Source organism: Histomonas meleagridis (genome assembly GCF_020186115.1).
Source record: "Histomonas meleagridis strain 2922-C6/04-10x chromosome Unknown contig_11, whole genome shotgun sequence".
NCBI classification, from domain to species: domain Eukaryota; phylum Parabasalia; order Tritrichomonadida; family Dientamoebidae; genus Histomonas; species Histomonas meleagridis.
In genome coordinates, this window is record NW_027150754.1 from 43,984 (window position 1) to 65,052 (window position 21,069).

General features: G+C 29.1%; 5 protein-coding genes across 5 annotated transcripts; 3 read left to right on the forward strand and 2 right to left on the reverse strand.

Annotated features, from left to right (window-relative positions):
* Positions 1-2,166: 2,166 nt before the first annotated feature.
* Positions 2,167-3,783, forward strand: GO595_000623 (peptidyl-prolyl cis-trans isomerase, FKBP-type family protein; the record flags this gene model as incomplete). The annotated part of the gene is made up of 1 exon (XM_067919563.1): positions 2,167-3,783. The coding sequence occupies one exon, from the start codon at positions 2,167-2,169 to the stop codon at positions 3,781-3,783; it is 1,617 nt and encodes a 538-aa protein (XP_067779092.1).
* A 1,908-nt stretch (positions 3,784-5,691) lies between these two features.
* On the reverse strand, positions 5,692-7,989 carry GO595_000624 (Clan SB, family S8, subtilisin-like serine peptidase; the record flags this gene model as incomplete). Its single annotated transcript, XM_067919574.1, has 1 exon — positions 5,692-7,989. The coding sequence occupies one exon, from the start codon at positions 7,987-7,989 to the stop codon at positions 5,692-5,694; it is 2,298 nt and encodes a 765-aa protein (XP_067779093.1).
* Positions 7,990-10,502: 2,513 nt separating this feature from the next.
* Positions 10,503-12,899, forward strand: GO595_000625 (WD repeat and HMG-box DNA-binding protein 1; the record flags this gene model as incomplete). The annotated part of the gene is made up of 1 exon (XM_067919585.1): positions 10,503-12,899. The coding sequence occupies one exon, from the start codon at positions 10,503-10,505 to the stop codon at positions 12,897-12,899; it is 2,397 nt and encodes a 798-aa protein (XP_067779094.1).
* Positions 12,900-12,930: 31 nt separating this feature from the next.
* On the reverse strand, positions 12,931-13,959 carry GO595_000626 (uncharacterized protein; the record flags this gene model as incomplete). Its single annotated transcript, XM_067919596.1, has 1 exon — positions 12,931-13,959. One exon carries the CDS (start codon positions 13,957-13,959, stop codon positions 12,931-12,933), a length of 1,029 nt encoding a protein of 342 aa, XP_067779095.1.
* Positions 13,960-18,277: 4,318 nt separating this feature from the next.
* On the forward strand, positions 18,278-19,231 carry GO595_000627 (MIZ zinc finger family protein; the record flags this gene model as incomplete). Its single annotated transcript, XM_067919607.1, has 1 exon — positions 18,278-19,231. The coding sequence occupies one exon, from the start codon at positions 18,278-18,280 to the stop codon at positions 19,229-19,231; it is 954 nt and encodes a 317-aa protein (XP_067779096.1).
* Positions 19,232-21,069: the final 1,838 nt, after the last annotated feature.

A 21,069-nucleotide genomic window follows, 5' to 3' on the forward strand; every position in this document is an offset into this window, starting at 1 on the left:
AACAAATTTAATTACAGCAAAATGACATCTAAATTATTTTTTAGCTACTAAAATTGACAAGGTTTGTCTGTAGCAAAAAACGATTGCCCTAAAATTTTCTGGCAACGGTTCAAGACACAGTGAAAATATTCAATTCAAATCTTCCCAACACATTTAATATTATTACATGCAAATTAGTATTTAATGCATTTTCATCACAAAGAAATACATTTGATATTTACTTAATTTTTTTATAAACACTTAAAAAAAAAAAAAGAAGAAATTAATCAAAATACCGGTAATCTAATTTCAATTTTTATTAAGTATATATCTGGAATCATTACACAAGAATCTTATTATGTGATAGCACAAATGATTAAACAAAATTTAATTGATTTAAATATCACTAAAAATTCAATCATTATATTTTGCTCATTATAAAACAGAAGAAGAAAACAAAAAAAAAACTAATAGAAATCAATATGGCTTTGAAGATGCTTTTTTCAAAAATTATGAAGAATTATCAAAGAATGATTGGGAGCTTCATAAGAAGTTAATTATAGAAGGAGTTAATCCAAATGAAATTGCGAAAATAATTCGAAAAGATGAAGTAGAAAAACTTCAAGAAATAGCAACACAAACAAATTTTAATTTTAATCAAAAAATTGAACCATTGCTTTATGAAAGAATTCATTTGTTAACAAAGAAGATGTTAGATTAATTGATTATGCAGCATTTTTTTCATCAGTTAAATGTTTTAAATTTTTACTAATGAATGGTTCAAATGTATTAAACACAGGTAAATATGCAGTTGCAGGTGGAAATGAAGAAATCATTCATTTATGTGAACAAAATCATTCATCATTTAAAGGTGCATATGAAGCAGCAATTATGTTTCATCGAGATGATATCTTTAAATATATTTTTGAGAATAAAATAGAAAAAATACAATCAATAGCGAAAACGTCTGAAGATAAAACGAATGATTTGGTAAGTTTTTGTATTAAAAAAGATAATTATGAAATTTTAGCATTTTTGGAAGAAAATGGAATTAATGTTAATGCTGGTAATATAAATGAAACAGCAATGAATGGAAATTTATATCTCGTTAAATATTTCCTTCAAAATAATCAAATACCAAAAAATATTTTGTTATTTGCTTCAAAATCAGGAAATATTGAACTTGTGAAATATGTTTGGAACAAAAAGGAATTGATGTTAATGCAAAAAAATTTCATTTGAATAATTTAGAATATGTTTTAATCATTTGAAACAGCACTTCATATAGCAGTTAGAAATAATAATATAGAAATAGTAAAATTACTTTTAGATAAAGAAGGAATTGATGTTAATCCAAAAACTATTCATTTGAATAATTTAGAATATGTTTTAATAATTTGGAAATTATTTAATTAATTTTATACAGCAATTCAAATCGCACAACAAAATGGTTATACCATAATAGAAAATTTACTTCTTGCTAAAGGTGCAAAAGAAAATTCTAATTCAGAATCTTCTTATATGAATGTCACTTCTTGGCTTTCGATAATGTATAAATATATATTGATTCTGTCTTGTTGATCAGTATAAATAAATACAATTTGGGTAATGAAAAATTGTTTTATTTACAAAAATAGTAAATATAATGAATACTGTATTGATCAATATATCTCTCGAAAATTATTGATTTTGTATAAATTTTTCCTAACGATCGTTTGTGTGACCAAAATTTATTCATTTTCTTAAAAAAATTTTTTCGAAATATTTCGAATTGTTTAAAAAACATTAAAAAGTGGACAATTTGATCAACAAAGTTTTATCTTCTTAAAAACATTTCATTTTTCACTTGTTTTAGATGACATTAAATACTTTTTTTTGTAAATTTATATGATGTTAAATGATTTGATTTTAAGTATTTTCCATACTAAAATGAACCAATGTATGCTTCTCAGATTTTGTAGTTTTTATGTTTAATTTATAAATTTACAGAGGTTTTGACCCTATTTCGGACAACCCGATGACCGATTCATACCTTTTTAGGGCCCCCCACGATCATGGTAATGGAGCACCCCAAGTGATACTACGACGGTTATTGACGACAAATTGCAAATGAAAGCACTTGAAGATGCTGATTTTTTCAAGTATAAATCCAAAAAACAAACTGAAGAAAAAACTCCTTATGTGAATATGTATGCAACTGTGTATCAATATGATCCTACAACACGTGAGAATAAGCAACAAGGACAATTTCTTTTTACGATATTACAACAAAATGGAGTTGCCACCGTAACAATTTGTAGGCCTGGTGCTACGCCACTTCTTAGTTTCAATTTAACAAAAAAAATTAATTGGAATTACCAAAATCAAGTTTTTTGTTATTTTACAGATACCAAAAATGTACAATGGCTTCTTCAATTCAACGATGCTGCTTCTGCAGCACAAGCTACAGCAGCTGTTGCTGCACTTCTATCCGTTACTTCACTTAAAGATGTAGGTTGCTACGAATATCCACAAAGGCGACCTGACAAATTCCTTCAAATTGGTGATAGAATGCTTCTCTCTTACTACGCTTTTCAAATTACCAAATTCCCATACATTGGTAAATTAGTTTCAAGCAATACCAAGCTCAAGACCGATCTCGACCGTAGTAAAATCCCTACTGGTTGGGTTTCAGGTATTCTTGGCATGTCAATTGGTAGTACCCGATCAATATTTGTTCCAGCCCAATACACATGTTTAGAAAATGGTTCACGTGATCCACAGTTTCCGAATTCGCATTTAATGATTGTCACCACATTGCTTAAAGCTCGATTCAAGAATGATCAGCCACCACCAAAAGCTCCATCAACAGCTCCGATCAACAACAACGCGAATTTGCGAAACTTTTCCGACATTTCCGACGCAGATATCCAAACTAAAGCGCCGATTGTCCAAAACTTAGCGCCGCCGCCAGCAGAACCCGAAGAAACAAAATCCACAAACAATGAACCAGTTCAACAACAGCAACAAGAGCAAACGCACGATGAAGAACCCGAACTATCACATGAAGAACTCGAGCGACAACAAAAGTTAAACAAAATCAAACGAATTGGTGTTGCGTCAGCATTTGCAGTTCCAATGTTTCCGCTTAAACCAGTTGAAAGTACTAATAAGCAATCGAACAACGAAGTAACAACGCAGCCAAAGCAAAATGCGCGTCGTAGTTCCGAAATTCCTTTCACGCGTAACAATAACATTGTACCTCAACAACAGCAACAACAACAAAAGCCAATTAACACAAATGCAAAAGTTAATAATCTCGAAACAAAACTCGAAAACATCGAAAAAGAGTTAAAAGAGAAACTCGAAATATTGAACAATAACATAATATGCGATTTAATATCAATGATAACACGTGTTGAAGCGCAAGAAAAAGAAATTAATGAATTACGAAAGCAAATTAATAACACAAAAATTTCCTCTTACACAACGAATTCGATGGATTCGATCATGCAAATCGAAAAGATGAAAAAAGACGCGGAAGAAATTAATATAATGAATGAGCAAAACGAAAAGCGATTAATGGAAAACAAAACGCGAATTTCAAAGTTGAAATCGAGTTTGAGTCAAAATGAAGAAAAGGCGAAAAACAAAATGAAACAAATAATTAAGGAATTAATGAACAACGTTTTCAACGAAGTGAACGAATGTTTGGACGACAATAAAAAATATTCGGGAAAAGAGGTCGAAAAAATATTGTACGAAATGCTAAGGAAGAATTCGTTTGGCGTGTTCGATGAAATAGATGAGAACGGACTGTTTTAAATTGACGCGTTTTATGTGTCAATGATTAAATGAAACTATTTCAAATAAATTTTATTTTATTGTGAATTTGGTAATTTATTAATTTTTTTGTAATTTACAAAATCTTCGAATGTTATATTTGATTTCAACTTTGAAATCCAAATGTTGAATATCTTTCGGTTTTAATATGTTAGAGTAAGAATAAGTAAAATGAAATAAAAAAAAAAACGGATGAAATTGTCAAAAGAAAGTTATTTTAAAGTATTATTTTAAGACACAACTACTTTATAACATTGTTAAGACAATGATTTCAATCAAATTTTCAATTTTTTCTCAACTAATCATTTCAAATGAAAAATTTGAAATAATTTAAGGATTAAAACAAAAATTAATAACGACAAGATTAAATAACTAACACATAGATAAAATTTAACGACAATATTAATGCAAAAATCAACATTTAAAATGAATGATTTTTACATAGTAAAATAATAATAATTTCCACAAAAGGAATTAACATACACATAAACAATCAAGTAATAAATAATAATATCATTATTACGAAAAAAATCAATGTTTATTGAGTTCAAAATCTTCTAATTTTCATCCAAATAAAAATTTGAAAATTTACTAATAAAGTGAAAAATGAAATCTACAGAGTCAATTAAACAAAGTTTATAAGTATCAAAACTAATAATTTCCAATTTTTTTCTGACATTTCTATATTTGACAAAATTAGTTAAAATATAGTTTTATTTAAGAATAAAATTCGAAGTAAACAAAATATTCTTGCAAAATCCTAGTTTTTTATCTTCCATTAAATCCAAAATTTGTCATGGATTTACAATCTTTGACATATAAATATGAACACCATTACAGATGTTGTGTTGCAAATTATATTCGTTAATGACAATCTTATGAAACCAATGTAAAAACAACACGTTTAAACCAGATGTTGATTGGGTTAACAACTAAAAGGTTGGAAAGAAAAATAATGACATCTGGTGATGATCTTTGATTGCTAAAGAAAGAAAATCGAAAGAGTAAGAACAGGCACTAGAAAATTAAAATTTAAATTTTTTATTTTTCAAAAATATCTCCAGTGATTCGAACTGAAGTATCGCATTCAATTCCTATTTCTTTTAAAGATATTATCTATTATACTATCACCATATTTATATATATTAGATATATTAAAATAAATTCGTTCAACTATCTTTGTCGAGTTATAATCAAAAATAGACTATGAAAAAAAGATTTTAAAAATTACAATATTATATATTTTACATGTATCGTCATTGAAATAATGTTTTTTATTTTATTTATAACTGGCCCTATAAATTCTTTAGATATTATGTGTTTAGATTTGCAAAATATCAAAATTAATATAAATGTTTCGTAACAAGATATTTTTAACACAAGATTTCACTAAATTATTATTTATAATTTAATTTTTTAACAAATTGTGTTTGAATTAATAGAACGACGATACCACATAAACTTTCTCTGATGGTTAAAAGCAAATCAAATTTCATTACTAATAATATTAGCTGGACGTGTTAATCTTGCAACAAGAATATTAAATGAATATTCATATGATTCATCAACTAATAATTATTTTAAAAATTGAACATGATTCTCACTCCTGTTTCAAATATTCATAAACCCCACAAATAATTAGGTCTTTTTGATTAACGTCTTGTCATTTAAACCAAAACTCAAAAAATCGTTTTGCTTTACCATTTATTTTTAAAATGTGGCTTTTATTGATTTCACCTGAAGCCTCATATCGATAAGTTAATCCTGGGTCATCCCTAATTTATATGTTTATCTCTTGGTTTGTTGTTGATCTTTCATCTGAAACTTTCTTTTTCTTCATGTAAAAGATTATTCCAACAACAATCAGTACTACAACTATAATGACCACAATCACCACCACAACAATGAGCCAAGGCTCCATTCCTTCGTTTCCCTCATTACTTCCCACGATGATTTCATCCTGCATCTTGTACATATCGTCTTTAAGTCGAGTTCGAATTTTTCAGGTGCTTTCGATGTTGTTAATGCACTGAATGGTGCAATGAATGATGAGCATGGATCTGTTCGCGATTCCAATACAGGTGTAACAGTAAGAACGCATCTTACACATTCTCTATCAAGTCTAATAGTTGCAGCTCCAATGTCGGGTCCAGTCAACATTTCTTGTGATGCAATCGTTTCCATATTATCAATATCAATTACATCCATTACAAATTTCTCATTGTATAAACCATATTTTAGTTGTGTATCATTACGAGTCCATTGTACTTGTAATCCATCATTTAGATTAATGACATCATAAGGCTTTGGTTTGATAAGTTGATTTGGTTCAAATTTATTTTGGAATGTAACTTTAGTTTGTAAATAATCAATAATACCTGAAGAGGGATTATGAAGATGTGCAATTAATGTATAACTTGAATTATCAGCAAATGCACATGGCGCTAACATTCGATATGGATTTGATGTCATTGTCGCTATATTAAATGTTTTGCTTCCATCCCATAATACTAATGGAACAGGATTTAATGCATTAATTGCACCACGTGAATTATTAAGTGTTAATGTTACAGTCATTGTTTCACCACATATTGGGTTTTCGACTTTTACAGATTCACCCTCACTTGTTGAAGTTTCGGAATAATGAATCATTGTATCTTCTGCTGCATTTCGACGTGTAATTGTTGGTAATGTTGGTTTAGATGCTGTACCCCAAACTTCTATTGATGGATGTAATAATTTCTCATTTGGATAATATGATTCCATTTTATATTTAAGTTTCCATTTTCCTGTTGGATTTTCACCAAAGAACGCACGACAACCAAATTGCAAATGTTCTGATGACATAAATGATTTAGTTAATGTTGTAAGTATTGATGCAGGATATTTTAATATGAATTCAGTGCCTTGTGGAGATGTTAATATAAAATGTAAATGTGATGCTGCTAATCGTGTAACACCAAATTTAAAGACAAGAAATTCAATAAATTGTATTCCAGATGGAATTTCAATTTCGATTTCAGCAAAGTCTTCAAGAATTTTCGGCATATTATATTCCGAATTAAGTTCAAGCGACTTCAAATGTACTTCTTCTGCTATATTTGTCCAATTTTTAGCTACACTTGTCGCAAGTCCTGCATCAAGTCGTCCAAATCCTTGTGTATAATGATAATTATAACCTGCAGCATTTTTGATCCACATTGGATGTTTAGGATCATTAATTGTTGCAGTTAATGCAAGAATATATTGAACATCTCTCCATGTTAAATTTGGATTAGCTTCAAGGACTAATGGTCCTACACCTGCTGCGATTGATGTTGCTGCAGATGTAGCTGTGAAAGATCCGTATGAACTGTTTGAATCACTGGTTGCAGTATAAATATATGGATCAAAATGATATGGATGCATTGGTACTTCACTGCCGCCTGATGGAGTGTTAGCAAAGATACATCCAAGTTCTGAATAACCAGCTGGTTGTCCACGTCGTGTAGATGCACCAATATATATAACTTGGCGATTACCACCCATTAAATCTACACCAGAATCTTCACCTAAATGACCAAAATTACCCGCAGCATGGAAGAAAATTTGGCCAAGGCCATTACGCTTTTTCATTGATTCATTAAAGTATGACTCAATTTCCGGAATTTCACGAAATGAATTTAAACATTTTTTCCCATCTTGATGAATACCAAGTAATGCAAGTGACATAGCTCGAATATCAAAGTCAGTCTTTCCATATAAATCTAATGTGATATTGAGATCTTTAACTGCTGTAGCAATGTAATCATTGTCAATAACAATTCCCCATGATGAATTATAAGCGACTCCAACACCACCTTTGTTATTCCATGCTCCTGCTGCAAGGCCAACAACAGATGTTCCATGAAAATCAAATGGTGTGAGTGGTTCGTTCGTTTGGTTGATGATATTCCACGAATTTTCACGATCAAAATTATCAATAAGATCTTCATGTGTATAAAGTACACCCGTATCAAATATTGAAATTTTTATTCCTTTGCCTGTGTAACCATTTTCCCATGCAGGCTTAACATTAATATCTTCATTGTCAATACCTCCATTATGCCCTTTGTTAAAAAGGTGGAATGTCCCATAGTATGTGGTTTCGCTATCGTCAGGAATGGCTTTGGTCAATAAGAGAAGATGTGAGGGAAACAAGAACATCATGTAAAATTAATGGCATTCAATTTTGAATATATTTAAAAACAAAAATGAATGCACATAAATGGAGGCTCAATTTCTACAGTTGGAGGTTTAGTTTTTATTAATTGAAAAAATCAACGATTTGAATTGGAAATTCCGATCAAAACTCAGAATAGTGCTTTTTCTGAACTTCGGGAACATGTTTCCTCAGGAAAATTCAAAGCTCAACTTGCTTCTGTGAACGGAAAACAATTTCGAAAATGACATATCATGCCGACTGAAGTGACCGAAACATAACAAGATTTCTCTGACAAGTTATTTCGAGACATGTAAGGGAAAAATTTCACAATGAAATTTTTATGTCACTCAAGGGTATTAATTAACGTATAGTTGAAGCCACATGTTGCACCTTTTCACTTGAATTCATTCAACTGTTTTCTCAATATTTTTATTTTTAAATTCAAATGAAAAGTTGTGACTTTTTGTTACTAATTACAAAAAGTCAACTCAGAAACCTCATTATTTACACAAAAACATATTGGAACAATAATTTGTTTATTTTTATTTCTTTAATTTAATTGTTTTATTTAAAAAATAATCAACATGTAGCTATTTACATAAATTCGAGCATACCCACTGACAGCTCGCATTCATATTGCTTCCTTTTTGACCAAATTATTGTACTATTAGTGAATAAAACAAAATGTATTTGAATTAATATCAATTCATTTTTCTAAAAGTAATTTTTTTTTCTGCATTATTATTTTGATATGCTATATGAAATGCTGTTTCAAATTATTATAATAATTACTAAATTATTCAAATAAATCCAAAATTGTGAAAATAAATTTCATTTTTTTTATATAAATTATCAATATAAAAGCGCTATTCTGAGTTTTGATCGGAATTTCATACACTCCTTCTTTATAATCATTCACTGTAAATGGACCAAATCTTGTATCTTCAAATGTTGGATATGTAAGAACTGTTGTATTAACTGATGAAAATGAACTTTCTCCAAACGATGGTTGTGAAATACCATAATAATAAATGCATTGAAGGTTATAAAATTGCGAAAATGCACCATTTGCAATCATTGATAATCTTGTGCCAAGTGTTAATATCTTTAACCCATAACAACCTGAAAATGCTGAGGATCCAATGTTTGTTACTGAGTTTGGAATTGTAATATTTATTAGTGATGTACAATTTGCAAATGCCTTTTCTCCAAAACTTGTTAATCCTGTGCCAAGTGTCAAAATTGTCAAATTATAACAATTTGAAATTGCTGAGGATCCAATGCTTGTTGCTGAATTTTTAAATTTAACACAAACAACTAATGATCATTCAATAAATGCGCTACTCGGAATTAGAGTAATGTTTTCATTAATAATAATATTTTCAGTTATATTTATATAATATAAATTTCACCAAAATCATTAAAATTTTCGATTAAAAGCGTTGAGTTATTATCATTGAAAATTATTTGATATGAATTCATGAAAAATAGAACAAAAACAAAACATTTTCATTTTTGTTTTCTTTTGTTTTCAATTCGTCATCTTTTTGATTCTCTTTTTTATGAATCAGCATTGAATTTGATTTGGTACATTTCATTCTAAATGTTCATCAAACGATAAACAAATATTTGTGGCTAGAAAAAAAGAATTGAATAATTTGAACCGTCATAAAAGGATGTTTTGAGGAGTGTAATTTTCAAACAACAATGACTCCTGTTTTTCTGCCTCATACCGCCATTATTTCTGAAAAATTTGAACGGATTTGTTTCGAAAAAAGTGCTAGTTTTTTGACTTATGGTCTCAAATTTGAGTTTGCGAAACCTCATAGAAAATTTTGAATTAAATTCACATGGTGACAACCTAATTTTTGATTGTTTTCTTCAAATATTATGCTTAAATGATATGGAAATTTGCAAAGCATATTTTCTTAACACATGGTATGATTTATTTTAGCTTAAAGGTTGTTCCATTACTTTTCCGCGCATACAATTTTGAACAGACTTTGTCAAATTTACATTAATAAACGTACAAATCAACAACTAAATGGAAGTTAACTTCCAAACACCAGCACACTTTGGTCTAGTTCGAGAAATAATTTTTGATCCAAGTCATTTGTATTTGATTTCGCTTGGTGAAGACGATGGGTGCATTTATGTTTGGAATTCATCTGATCTTACACGATCTACAAATACTGATTTAGAAACAAATACTAAAGATAGTTCAGTGAGAGCGATTTGGTTTCGTGATAAAAATAAATTCATTTTTGGTGGAGAAAATCAAAAAATCACCCAAATAGATTGGCCAAAATGCAGCAATTACAACACTGTTTTTGAATCCACAAAAAATATTGATTTTGCTGCAGATAATTTAAATTTACAGAATATAGTTATTGTTTGTGGAAAACAAATATTTATTATAGATTCCAATTTTTCAGTAACGCAAGATTTCGAAATCGAAAATGAAATTATATGGATACAGTACTCTCCAGATGGGAATTATCTTGCAGCTGCAGATAATATGAATAATATTATAATTTGGAATGTAAATGATTATTCAGTAACATACAAAAACAGTTATAAGTTTTCTTCAGCCAAACCATTTTGGGACCAAAAGTCAACTCTCTTCGTTCCTGATACAACAACACCAGGAAGATTTGATGTTTTAAATCCAGAAATACAATCTAATTCTGTCCTACAAATTAATGATCAAAAGGATTCCACTACATGCGCTCTCCTTTCTAATGACTCTCGATTAATAATAGCAGATAAAAGCCATCAAATCACAATATATCAATTAAATTCAGATCTTACAACTGAGCCAATTCAATCATTTTCATTCGATGGCGAAGATATATCAGCGCTTGGTGTTACTGGAAATCTAATTGGTGGTGGTGATTCCGATGGAAATGTATATTTATGGGGTATATCTGAAACTGAAGAACCTGAAATCATTCTCGAAGAACCAGAAACGCCACAAGTAGTACCAGATCCCGTAAAAGAGGATCCACAGTCGGTATTCACAATTTTGAAGGATAATCCATATCATGTAAAATCAGCTCGTAAAACGATCAAAAGCACGAAAAACAAAGGCAAACAGCAAACACTCAAATTGCCAACCATAAAATCGACGCCAAAAACAACAAAACGACAATTTTTACCTGAAGAAGATTCTGAATCATCATTTTCAGAAGACGTTATTGCGGACACGCCGATTGAATCCAATTTAATTGACACCAACGATCAATCATTTCTTGATGAAGATGATGACGAAGATAATGGTGAACAAATTGTCAAAAATAATGAACAATCATTTCTTGATGAAGATGATGACGATGATAATGATGAAGCTTCTGATCATTCCGCTATTCATATTCCATCAAATGATGACATTGATATTCCATCTGATGAATCACTTAATGAAACACACGAAGAATTATCAGATAACAGTAACGATAAATTTGATGATGAAACTATCATAGAAGTATCAAAACAATTTATGCCCGGAAGTAGTACAGAATACTATGGTACATCACGTATATTATGTTGGAATGGGTATGGCTCAGTAATAATTAAACAAGATGAACAAGGCACAGAACATATAGATATAACGCCATCAGAAACTTCCGATTTTTATGCAAAACGTATTGATAACATTATTGGACCAATAGCTGCGACTATTGATGACTATGGTTATTGTATAGCTACACGTAATCATGTTTTATATCATCGTCATGGAACATATGGACCAAACTCAGATGTAACTTTAAATTTTCCATTTCTTGAACCAGTTGAACTTGTAGCTATAGGTTCTACATGGTTTGCAGTTACTACATCATTTAATCGATTACATATATTTACTAATACTGGATTACCTATTATTATAATAGCACTTGAAGGGAAATGTATTACAATGATAGGTAATGAAACACAATTATTTATAGTATATTGTAATAATCATAAGTTCCAATTATTCGATGTTGAACAACAAAAACTTCTCGCAAAAGGTTTTTTACCTTTAAAGTCGTTAATATGGGCTGGATTTGATTTAGAGAAACATTCCATACTTATCGAAAGTGGTAATTACATAATGATGAGTCTATGTTATGAGAATGGTGTTCGATGGATATCAGTTTTAGATATAAAGAAATATTTCGAACGAAAAACAAGTTCATTCTTTACAGTCGAAGTTGATAATAATAATGTTTATGGAGTTATGTTAGAAAATAATATAAAATCTCCTTCGGTAAATCCTTTGCCTAAACTTAATGAATATAAATTACAGCCGTTAACATTCCAACATCATCAAAGTAAATGTATGTTATCTTTATTAAATTATGAACAAGCTGAAAATAAAGATAAGGCTGCAAGAGCTTTGGATAGAGAATTAGTTATATTGTTTTCAAATGCATTGGCTGATAATAAGCTTTTGTTGGCAACTCAAATATTTAAAAGATTAAAAACTCAAAAAGGTAAAGAAATCGCTTTGAGATATGCTGATCAAAAAGGTCATAGAATAGTATCAGAAAGAATTCTAAAAATAATGGAAGAAAATGTTTCAGATGAAGAAACAGATGTTTTAAGTGATGAAGAAAGTTCTGAACCTCCGCCTTTTATTAGAATACAAAAAATTAGTGAGGAAGAAGAATATGAAGAAGAAGAAATTAATGAACCTATTAAAGAAAGAAGTTATTCTGAACAAAGTAATTCAGTTCAATCAAATAGTAATGAAGAACAAAACAAAATAGTTGAAGAAAATGATGAAAACGATGAATATGATTCGGGGCACCCCAAGAACGTTAAAAAGAAGGGTGCCCCAACAACGGGAAAAAAGAAAAATGTAAAACGAAGACCTGCGATGGAAAGAATAAAGAAGCCATCAGATGTTGCGGCATTAGACAGATTTGGTTTTTCTTAAATAAATATAAATATTTATTTTTAACATAATATTAATCTGTTGCAAGTCGATCAAGCCAATTTGCCCAAGCAGAGCCAATACTATTATCTGGCTTAGCTTTAACAAGCGAAAGGAAATCATTTGTTTGTTCTTCACTCCAATTAAGTTCTTCTCCAAGATTTTTGATTATTGTATTACTTGGTCCTTCAGTTAATAAAAGCATTATCAAGCGTCCAATTCTAGCTTTGTTTATCGGAGGAGGTGCTGGTTTAGTTGGTTCGGGATCAAGCTCAAGTTCAGTATGTCTTTCTTGTCTTGAAATTAAATTATTATATCTTTTGATATTTTCTTGAAGTTGCTCAACACGATCACGACGAGTGAGGATATCACGTTTGGATGCTTCTATATCGGCAATTTGCTTTGATAGAAGTTCTTTCTTTTCTTGGATATATATCTGACGGGCTTCATTTCGTTTTTCATTTTCAGCTTTAAGTGAGTCAAGAGCACTTTGAACATTGAGACGCTTCGTTCGCTCTTCTTGGAGTTCTGCTGATAAATTTTCTGATGAATTATTAGATAAGCTATCTTTTAAGTTTTGTTCTTTTTCTTTAAGTGAATCAGATATTTTAGAAAGTTCTTCCAGCTTGGCTTTGAGTTGATCTGTGTTTGAAAGAATTGTAGCTATCTCAGCTTTGTCTTTTTGTGTTTTTTGAAGATTTTCGATTTCTGTTAATAAATTTTGCTCTTCAAGTTGCAGCTCTTTTAGTTCGTTATTTCTTTTTTCTAGTTCTCCTTTTCTTTCAGCTATTTTGGATTTGATAGATTCTGAAGAAATTGAAGGATCATATTTGAATTTAGCTAAATCATCCTTAGCAGATTTAACTCTTGCCTTTTTTGTCATTTGTTCTGTAAGTTTTTTTCTGACGATTTCAACAATTTTTTCCGGATTAGAGGAAACATCAGGAATATTTAAAGAATCAGCTAATGTTTCTATTTCTGCTTTATACCTTTCAAGAAGGTCTTGAGGAATATTTTGTTCTTCATCATCTGAGTCATTGAAAAATTCTTTTGCTTTTTTCATTCCAAGCTTTCACTTAACGGTTGCAACATAAAAATTTGGACAGGAAAAAAGTGACACATGATTCTATTATTAATACATATATATAATATTGACTTTCGATTTCTACAATTAGTATATAGCGATCATCTTACGATCTTGATATCATGAATATATAATATATATATACATAGTTGCAGATATGATTAATATAAATCTAAGAATTATATTATGATTAGCACGAAATAAATTTATTTTTTCATTAATGAAAATGTTAAAAATAAATATAACTATATCATTGGACTTATAAAACAAATAATAAATAACAAAGTTTTAGACACTTTAGTAAACTCATCACAGTTTACTAATTTACCAGATTTGATAAGTAATCAACAAACAACAGCTCGAAAACTAGAAATTCAAAATGCTAAAATTAGTATTAATTCTATATTAACAATTGAGAAAATGAGCGCTAAAATTAAGATGCAAAATAGTAAATCATGTGAATTCAGTGGCGTCTTCCCAAGTAATATCCAATCGACTTTAAATAATAAATGTAATGGAATTCTTTCCCAAATTAATGAAGAAAATATAAAATCTGAAATCGAAGCGTATATCAAAAATGAAATATCTAATTGTGTTACTGAATTATCTGATGAAGCGAAAATAATATCGAGAAAAAATAAGAAAGAGAAGGAAAAGTTCGAAAAAGAAATGTTAAGTTTTCTTAAAGATTCTGCTAAGGCCATCTCAAAAATTAAATAATGAAATTATTTAATTATTTTTTTTTTATTTTATTTTAAGTGAATTAAATGAAAATTAAATCATTTACTGTTTGCGATTCTTTTGACATAAGAAAGAGTTTTATGTGTGATAAATATAATGAAAATTCAGGTTCTATTTAGATATGAATATTGTGAGTAAATAGTACATAAGAAATTGTTATTTAAATAAGAACTTATTCATGAAAAAATAAGTAACGTGGTATTTCAGAAAGCAGACACTAACCTTTCATTAAATGTTACAATGCAAATTTTAAAATTGTTGTATAAAAAACAAATAATTCTAAAACATTCATATTTTATGACGTGGGTAACTTATGCCTACAGCTTGGACATTCTGAGTGCAACTGAAGCCAAGGGTCAAGACAGTTTTTATGGAATGGATGGCCACATTCGAGTAAAAGAATTTCTTCTCCTTCATTAAGTTGTTCTAAACAAATTAAACATGAATCTTCACTACATTTATCTTTTGAAAAAGGAACTGTGTGCAGTGATTGAATATATTTCTTGTTTGATATATTAAACATATTTGCGCTTAAATTCCACAAAAAATTATATTATGATTTTGCATATATGCAATTCATTGTATTCTTTTATTAATTTTTATATCTAATTAGCTTTTCTTTTTCTCATATGTATTATTTCTCGCTCGCATTCCTCCTTCTCGTCAATGATTCGATGCAATTCATCACAGCGCTCTTCATCTGTTATATTTTCCTTTTCAATTTGTTCACCTTCAGCAATATTTTCATTTCCATTTTCTTCTGTTTCTTTATTAATGTTTTCATTTTCGTTAATACCATTCATTTTTGCCAACATTTTCACTTTCTTATGTTTTATTCTAAATTTATAACATAAATACCATTATAATAAAAATTTTTTGTAAGTTTTACTTCATGAATTTCATTTTGGTGTATGACAAACCATCCAAAATCTTGAAAATGATTATTAGACTCAGAAGTTTTTAATATATCTGCTTTATCCAATGATTCTTCATATGATAAACAGAAAACTTTTTTGTTTATATATTTATTAGAATAAATTATAAAATTTGAAGATTTATTTAATTAAAAATCTGCATTTGATAATTATAATATAACTTTTTACAAAAAATATTATTATTATTTTTAAATTGTGTGTAATTGTTCTATAATATATTTTTATTTTATAATATATTTTTGGAAAAATTGGGAATTATACATAAAATTTTTAAAAAAGTTTATAAGAGAATGAAATTATCTATTTTTGTATTAAAGAAAAATTCGAAATAATATCTTTAAAAGTCCATTTGAAATAGAAAGAAGCAATTAAAGTGTTGAATCTAATAGATGTTACCATAGGGGAATAATATCCATGTGGACATAATTTCCTTTAAACTTATATATATATATATATATATATATATATATATATAATTTTTTAAATTAATTATAAATTATTAACAAAATTAAAGAGATTTTTACTTGCATTTTATTAATATTTAATATTAAATTCTCTTCATAAATTCTCGGTTTATTCTTTAGAAGAAAGAGAATATTTTTCCCAACACAAAAATAATAACACTGTACCATAACGGCCATGTTAAATAAATATAGATTACTGAGGTTACCAATAAGTTAATTCCAAGGAATAAGAATTTCTTCTTTAAATTTTCACATACCTCAAAATCATTAGATTCACAAACATTAGATTTTATTGAAATTAAAATAAGCGAAGAACCTACTCCAATTTGAGCAATTGCAAGTAAAACATAAAAACAAGCTCCTACAAGAAAAATACTCAATTTTATATTGAAATCGATTGGAATAAAAATCACAAATAGATTAAATATAATCACAGATATTGATACATATTTTATATAAGTGGAAAGGTTGAATAAAATATTATCATTAAAATATGTTTTTATCCCATCATTTGAAAGAACAAATAATGAGTGGACATATTGAGGAATACAGAAAATAAAATACAAAAAGGGAATGTAAAAAAAACGAAAATAATTGAGTCCACAGGACCGTTTCTTATGAAGCGACTTATTGTTAAAGCATTTAATAATAGAAGGAAAAATTGAATCAATGTTTTCTCCTGTTTTTGAAGAACATGGGATGTAACAATAAAATTTTTGATTAAAAACCAGTTGTTTGGCTTCTTCATCAGAAACATGATCAGGATTTCCAGGTTCTCTTAAATCTGATTTTGTTCCAATAAGAATGATCTTTGAGTGCTTACAGTAGTGTTTAACATCTTTGGTCCACCTTCGAGTGATACTTTCAAATGATTTTTTCGAATTAAGAGAAAAACAAAGAAGGAAAACATCATTTTTGCGTGCGGGTGAATAAGTTAATTGACGAAGTTCAGAGTCTACTCTATCACTTGTATCCACAATACTAAGTATATACTTTTCTTGTTTGCAAAATATATCTTCATAAATTTCGAAAGTTATTGGAGGATTAAATTCTTTAAATGGTTTTTTATTTAGGGCAATTAAGAGGGATGTCTTACCAACTGATTCATCACCAACTGCAACAGAATGGATCATCTTTGAGATTGCCATAACCTATAAATTGTAGTACACCAAATTTGACACACCTCACATAAATCGTACCAAAAAGCAAAAAGTGCTGTAAAAAAACGATAAAAACGACTTCTGAATTGCTCTCAAAATTGGTTTATAATCGAGTTTCCAGCTACCGATCTACCAGATCTATGGGGAATTTATCAATAAAAGATTAATATTTAAATGAATTATTTTCAATAAATGAGGAAAATGTGATTTCATGTCTTAGACGTCTTGTAAAATAATATGAGACTACTTGACAAATGAAATCCTCATCCAAACCTTCTAAATAAATTAGTGAACCTTGTAGAAGATGGTGTTGTTAAGTATATAATTTAAAAAAATTCCCTTTATGAACTTGCTGAAGCAGTTGAAAACGATATACTAGCTGATGTGAAAGTTGAAATACTGCTCTACAAAATCTCTGGATTAATATATAATGGCATTCAATTTAAATATAAGATAAAAATTAGATTCACCATTGAGAGAAACTTCTGTATTAGGTAACATTCATGTTAAGGATGCATCCCTTTTGGTGAACTTGTTAAAGCAGTAAAAAAACAAAAAAATTCACATCCTCGCCAAAGGGAGAAAAAGGCCGATAAAAAGGAAAAGAAAGAATTCAAATTTGATTTAAAATAGTACTATCGATAGTACCCTTTAAGAAAATTTGAAATAATTACACTTATCAGTAAATTATTGAAAGGAGTTAGTAATATAAATTAAAGCAAAATATCTCGTTCTTGATATCAAGATTATGATTTGATAATGAAAAATAAATTATTTGATTTTTGGATTTTAATATTGCACACACAACATTTAGTAGTGGCAGCGCCTTAAGGTAATGATTTGCAAATCCATTTAAATTTTGAAAGACATCTGAGATATATACGTCGTTTCTGCCGCACAAAAGCCCGCGAAAACCGTAGAATGGTATTGAATTAACTTTTCGAGATACATACAAAATTCAATACCTCATATAATTTTTTCACTTGGCTGGAAGAAGATGAACCCAAACGAAAACTTTGTCGCACCAAATTTACAAACATCTCCAACTACTGGAAATGTTTCACAAACAAGTGGAACGAAGCAACAAGAAAAAAATGTTTTAAATGACCAGGATTTTGATACATTGATAAAATCCGTTCAGCTTCTCAGAATATCACAAATTCGCTATATCGTCCAAAAATATTCTCTTCCTGCAAACGGAAATAAAACTAAGCTATTACAAATTGTTGTTAAGCTTCTTGAGTCAATTCGTCATCAACCATTAATCAAACAAATTTACCAAGAAGTAATGCTTCTTCTTGCAAAGCAAGATCAACCATTTTTTAATCCACTTCAAACTGTTAAAAGATTACAAATTTGCCAGCAAGTTGTCGTTTCTCCACCTCCGCATCCATTCATTAAACTTCTTCCGTTACCACCTATACTCGGACCGATTGTTGCACAATCTGGTACGTCTAATGGATTTTTTGAATTTATGATATCCAGTATATCTTCACGGGTTTGCATAAATTTCACATGGCAAAACAATACACCAACCAACTTTTCCATGTTTGCTGATGTTAATGGGTTTCTTTTTGCTGTTAATCCAGATGATTTCGAACCACTTCCTCTTGACATCACCGAAAAAATTTTTCTTAATCGACCTAATTTATTCACAATTCGATCAATCACCACAGAAACCCCAATTGCGGTCACTATTTCTCGTTATGAGCCACAAACAATTCAATCAATAATCAAAAAATTTTCAGCTGAAGGTTGCAATGATTACCAAACACTTGTTTGTGGAAGGAGTTGTAACCATGAACCGTTCTCTCTTGTAGATTTCTTATCAAAAGGAACTGCAACAAATATTTGGAAATGTCCTATTTGTGGTTCATCATTATCAATTGATGACCTTGTTGGCATTCATACAGATGGCCAAGTGCAGGAGAGCGATACTTCGAATCAATAAGGAAACTTTTATCCTGTTATGTAAATTTCTAAATAAATATAGATCACATTTAATGTATCCATTTTGAACTTAAAGGTTAAAAAAACCTTTTTATTCGAAGTTTGTTATTAAGCTTTATTTATGTCTTTCATGATATAGCAAAACAAACACAACAAAAAGTTAACTAACAAAGTTCCATTGGATTTAATTAATTAGAAAATTAAAAGCGAAACAGTTTACAATTTTATTAATAATTAAAAGAAAATGTTGATTTTAAAGTTATATACTTCGGAACTAATCTATTATATATTATCTTTAAAAGATGAACAGAACAATTGTTCATTATCCGATGATAATAAATTTAAAGTATTAAATGAAATTGCGGAATATAAATCAAATCATTATGTTATAATCGATAGATTATTTAACACTAAATTCAATTTGTCTTCAAACATAAGAACTATGAACCATTCGATATAAAAGTAAATATAAAAGTACCGAAATGGTTAAACTTAACAGTGTTTGATAAGATATATAAATTTCGAAAACTTGGAAACGAAAAATGAACATAAAATTTGATTCCGAAATTTCCTTTAAATGTCTAATAAAATCAAAAGAGAAACGGAAAATGTCTTCTAGTTACACTGAAAAAAATGAAGATGTTATCTTGGGACAGTTTATAGACATAGTTAATATCACAAACAGAAACAACAGCGAGGAAAATGCACTTAACATTTCTGTTGGAAACGCCGAAAACGAATGAAAAAACATTACTTAAGATAAAAACTTAAGTTATAGCTTTGTATTTCAGTATTCCAATACGTTTTCTTCTATAATATTGAGTAGCTTTCTGAACACATTAATCTTTTACATACTAAAGGTTATGAACATGTGACAATTAATATGCCAGCAAATGTAACCACAATTAAACATCGCTTTTATCAAACTCTTCGAATATATTTGCTTTTTCACCGTCTGTGGTAATTGCTGGTCGCATAGCCGGTGCAACCAGAAATTACATAAATTATAAAAATAATAATTCTTGCCAAAACAATCAGGATACACTTATTAGTTCTTTTTGTACAAACGTAGTACTGGCATGAAAATTGCGGATTCCGGTTAGATAATTAAATAAAAAACGATTTAATAAAACGATAACATTACATTTTTATTGAATTATTTACGCATTGACCGTTATTGACGGGTCTGTTCACGGTTAACCGTATTATTTGAATAGTTTATCGAACTTCACTCAAAATGACACTTTTTATGCCTCTTTCAAATATTCAATGTATAAATGGTCAAGCAGTTCTAACATGAATCTTGTCGAGTGGGGAAACGAATTCCCAACGTCAGGAAACATTCGACAACTTCTTCATTCAATCACCCACTTCCCAAAAAAGCTTATTAATGCGATTAGGACGCTGAATGGAATTTGTTTTTGCTTCGAAAATTCTTATTTAATTTTACCTATTCAATCACTTGAAAAACAAGATACAATTCGATCTATTAAAAACTTCATTGATAATGGAGGTGAAGCACCTGATTCAATATTATATAACCAAGATCAACCCAAAATAATTGATTTAATATCATTCCCATCACCTGGGCTTTATAACTTATTCTTAATTTTTAGAGAAAATTTCACATTTGATTCTGTTAGAGTTACTAACGAAGGACAAATATTTCATCAAAGTAATACACTTACGATTAATGAAGGCATTTTAAGAAGAGTCTTTATTCAAAATGGAATAATATCTCTCCTAACACAAAATGGCAAAAAATATAATATTTATTCAGCCAAATTTTCATCTTTAGCCCCAATTACAAAATGGGGAATTCAATGTGAAGTTGATTCA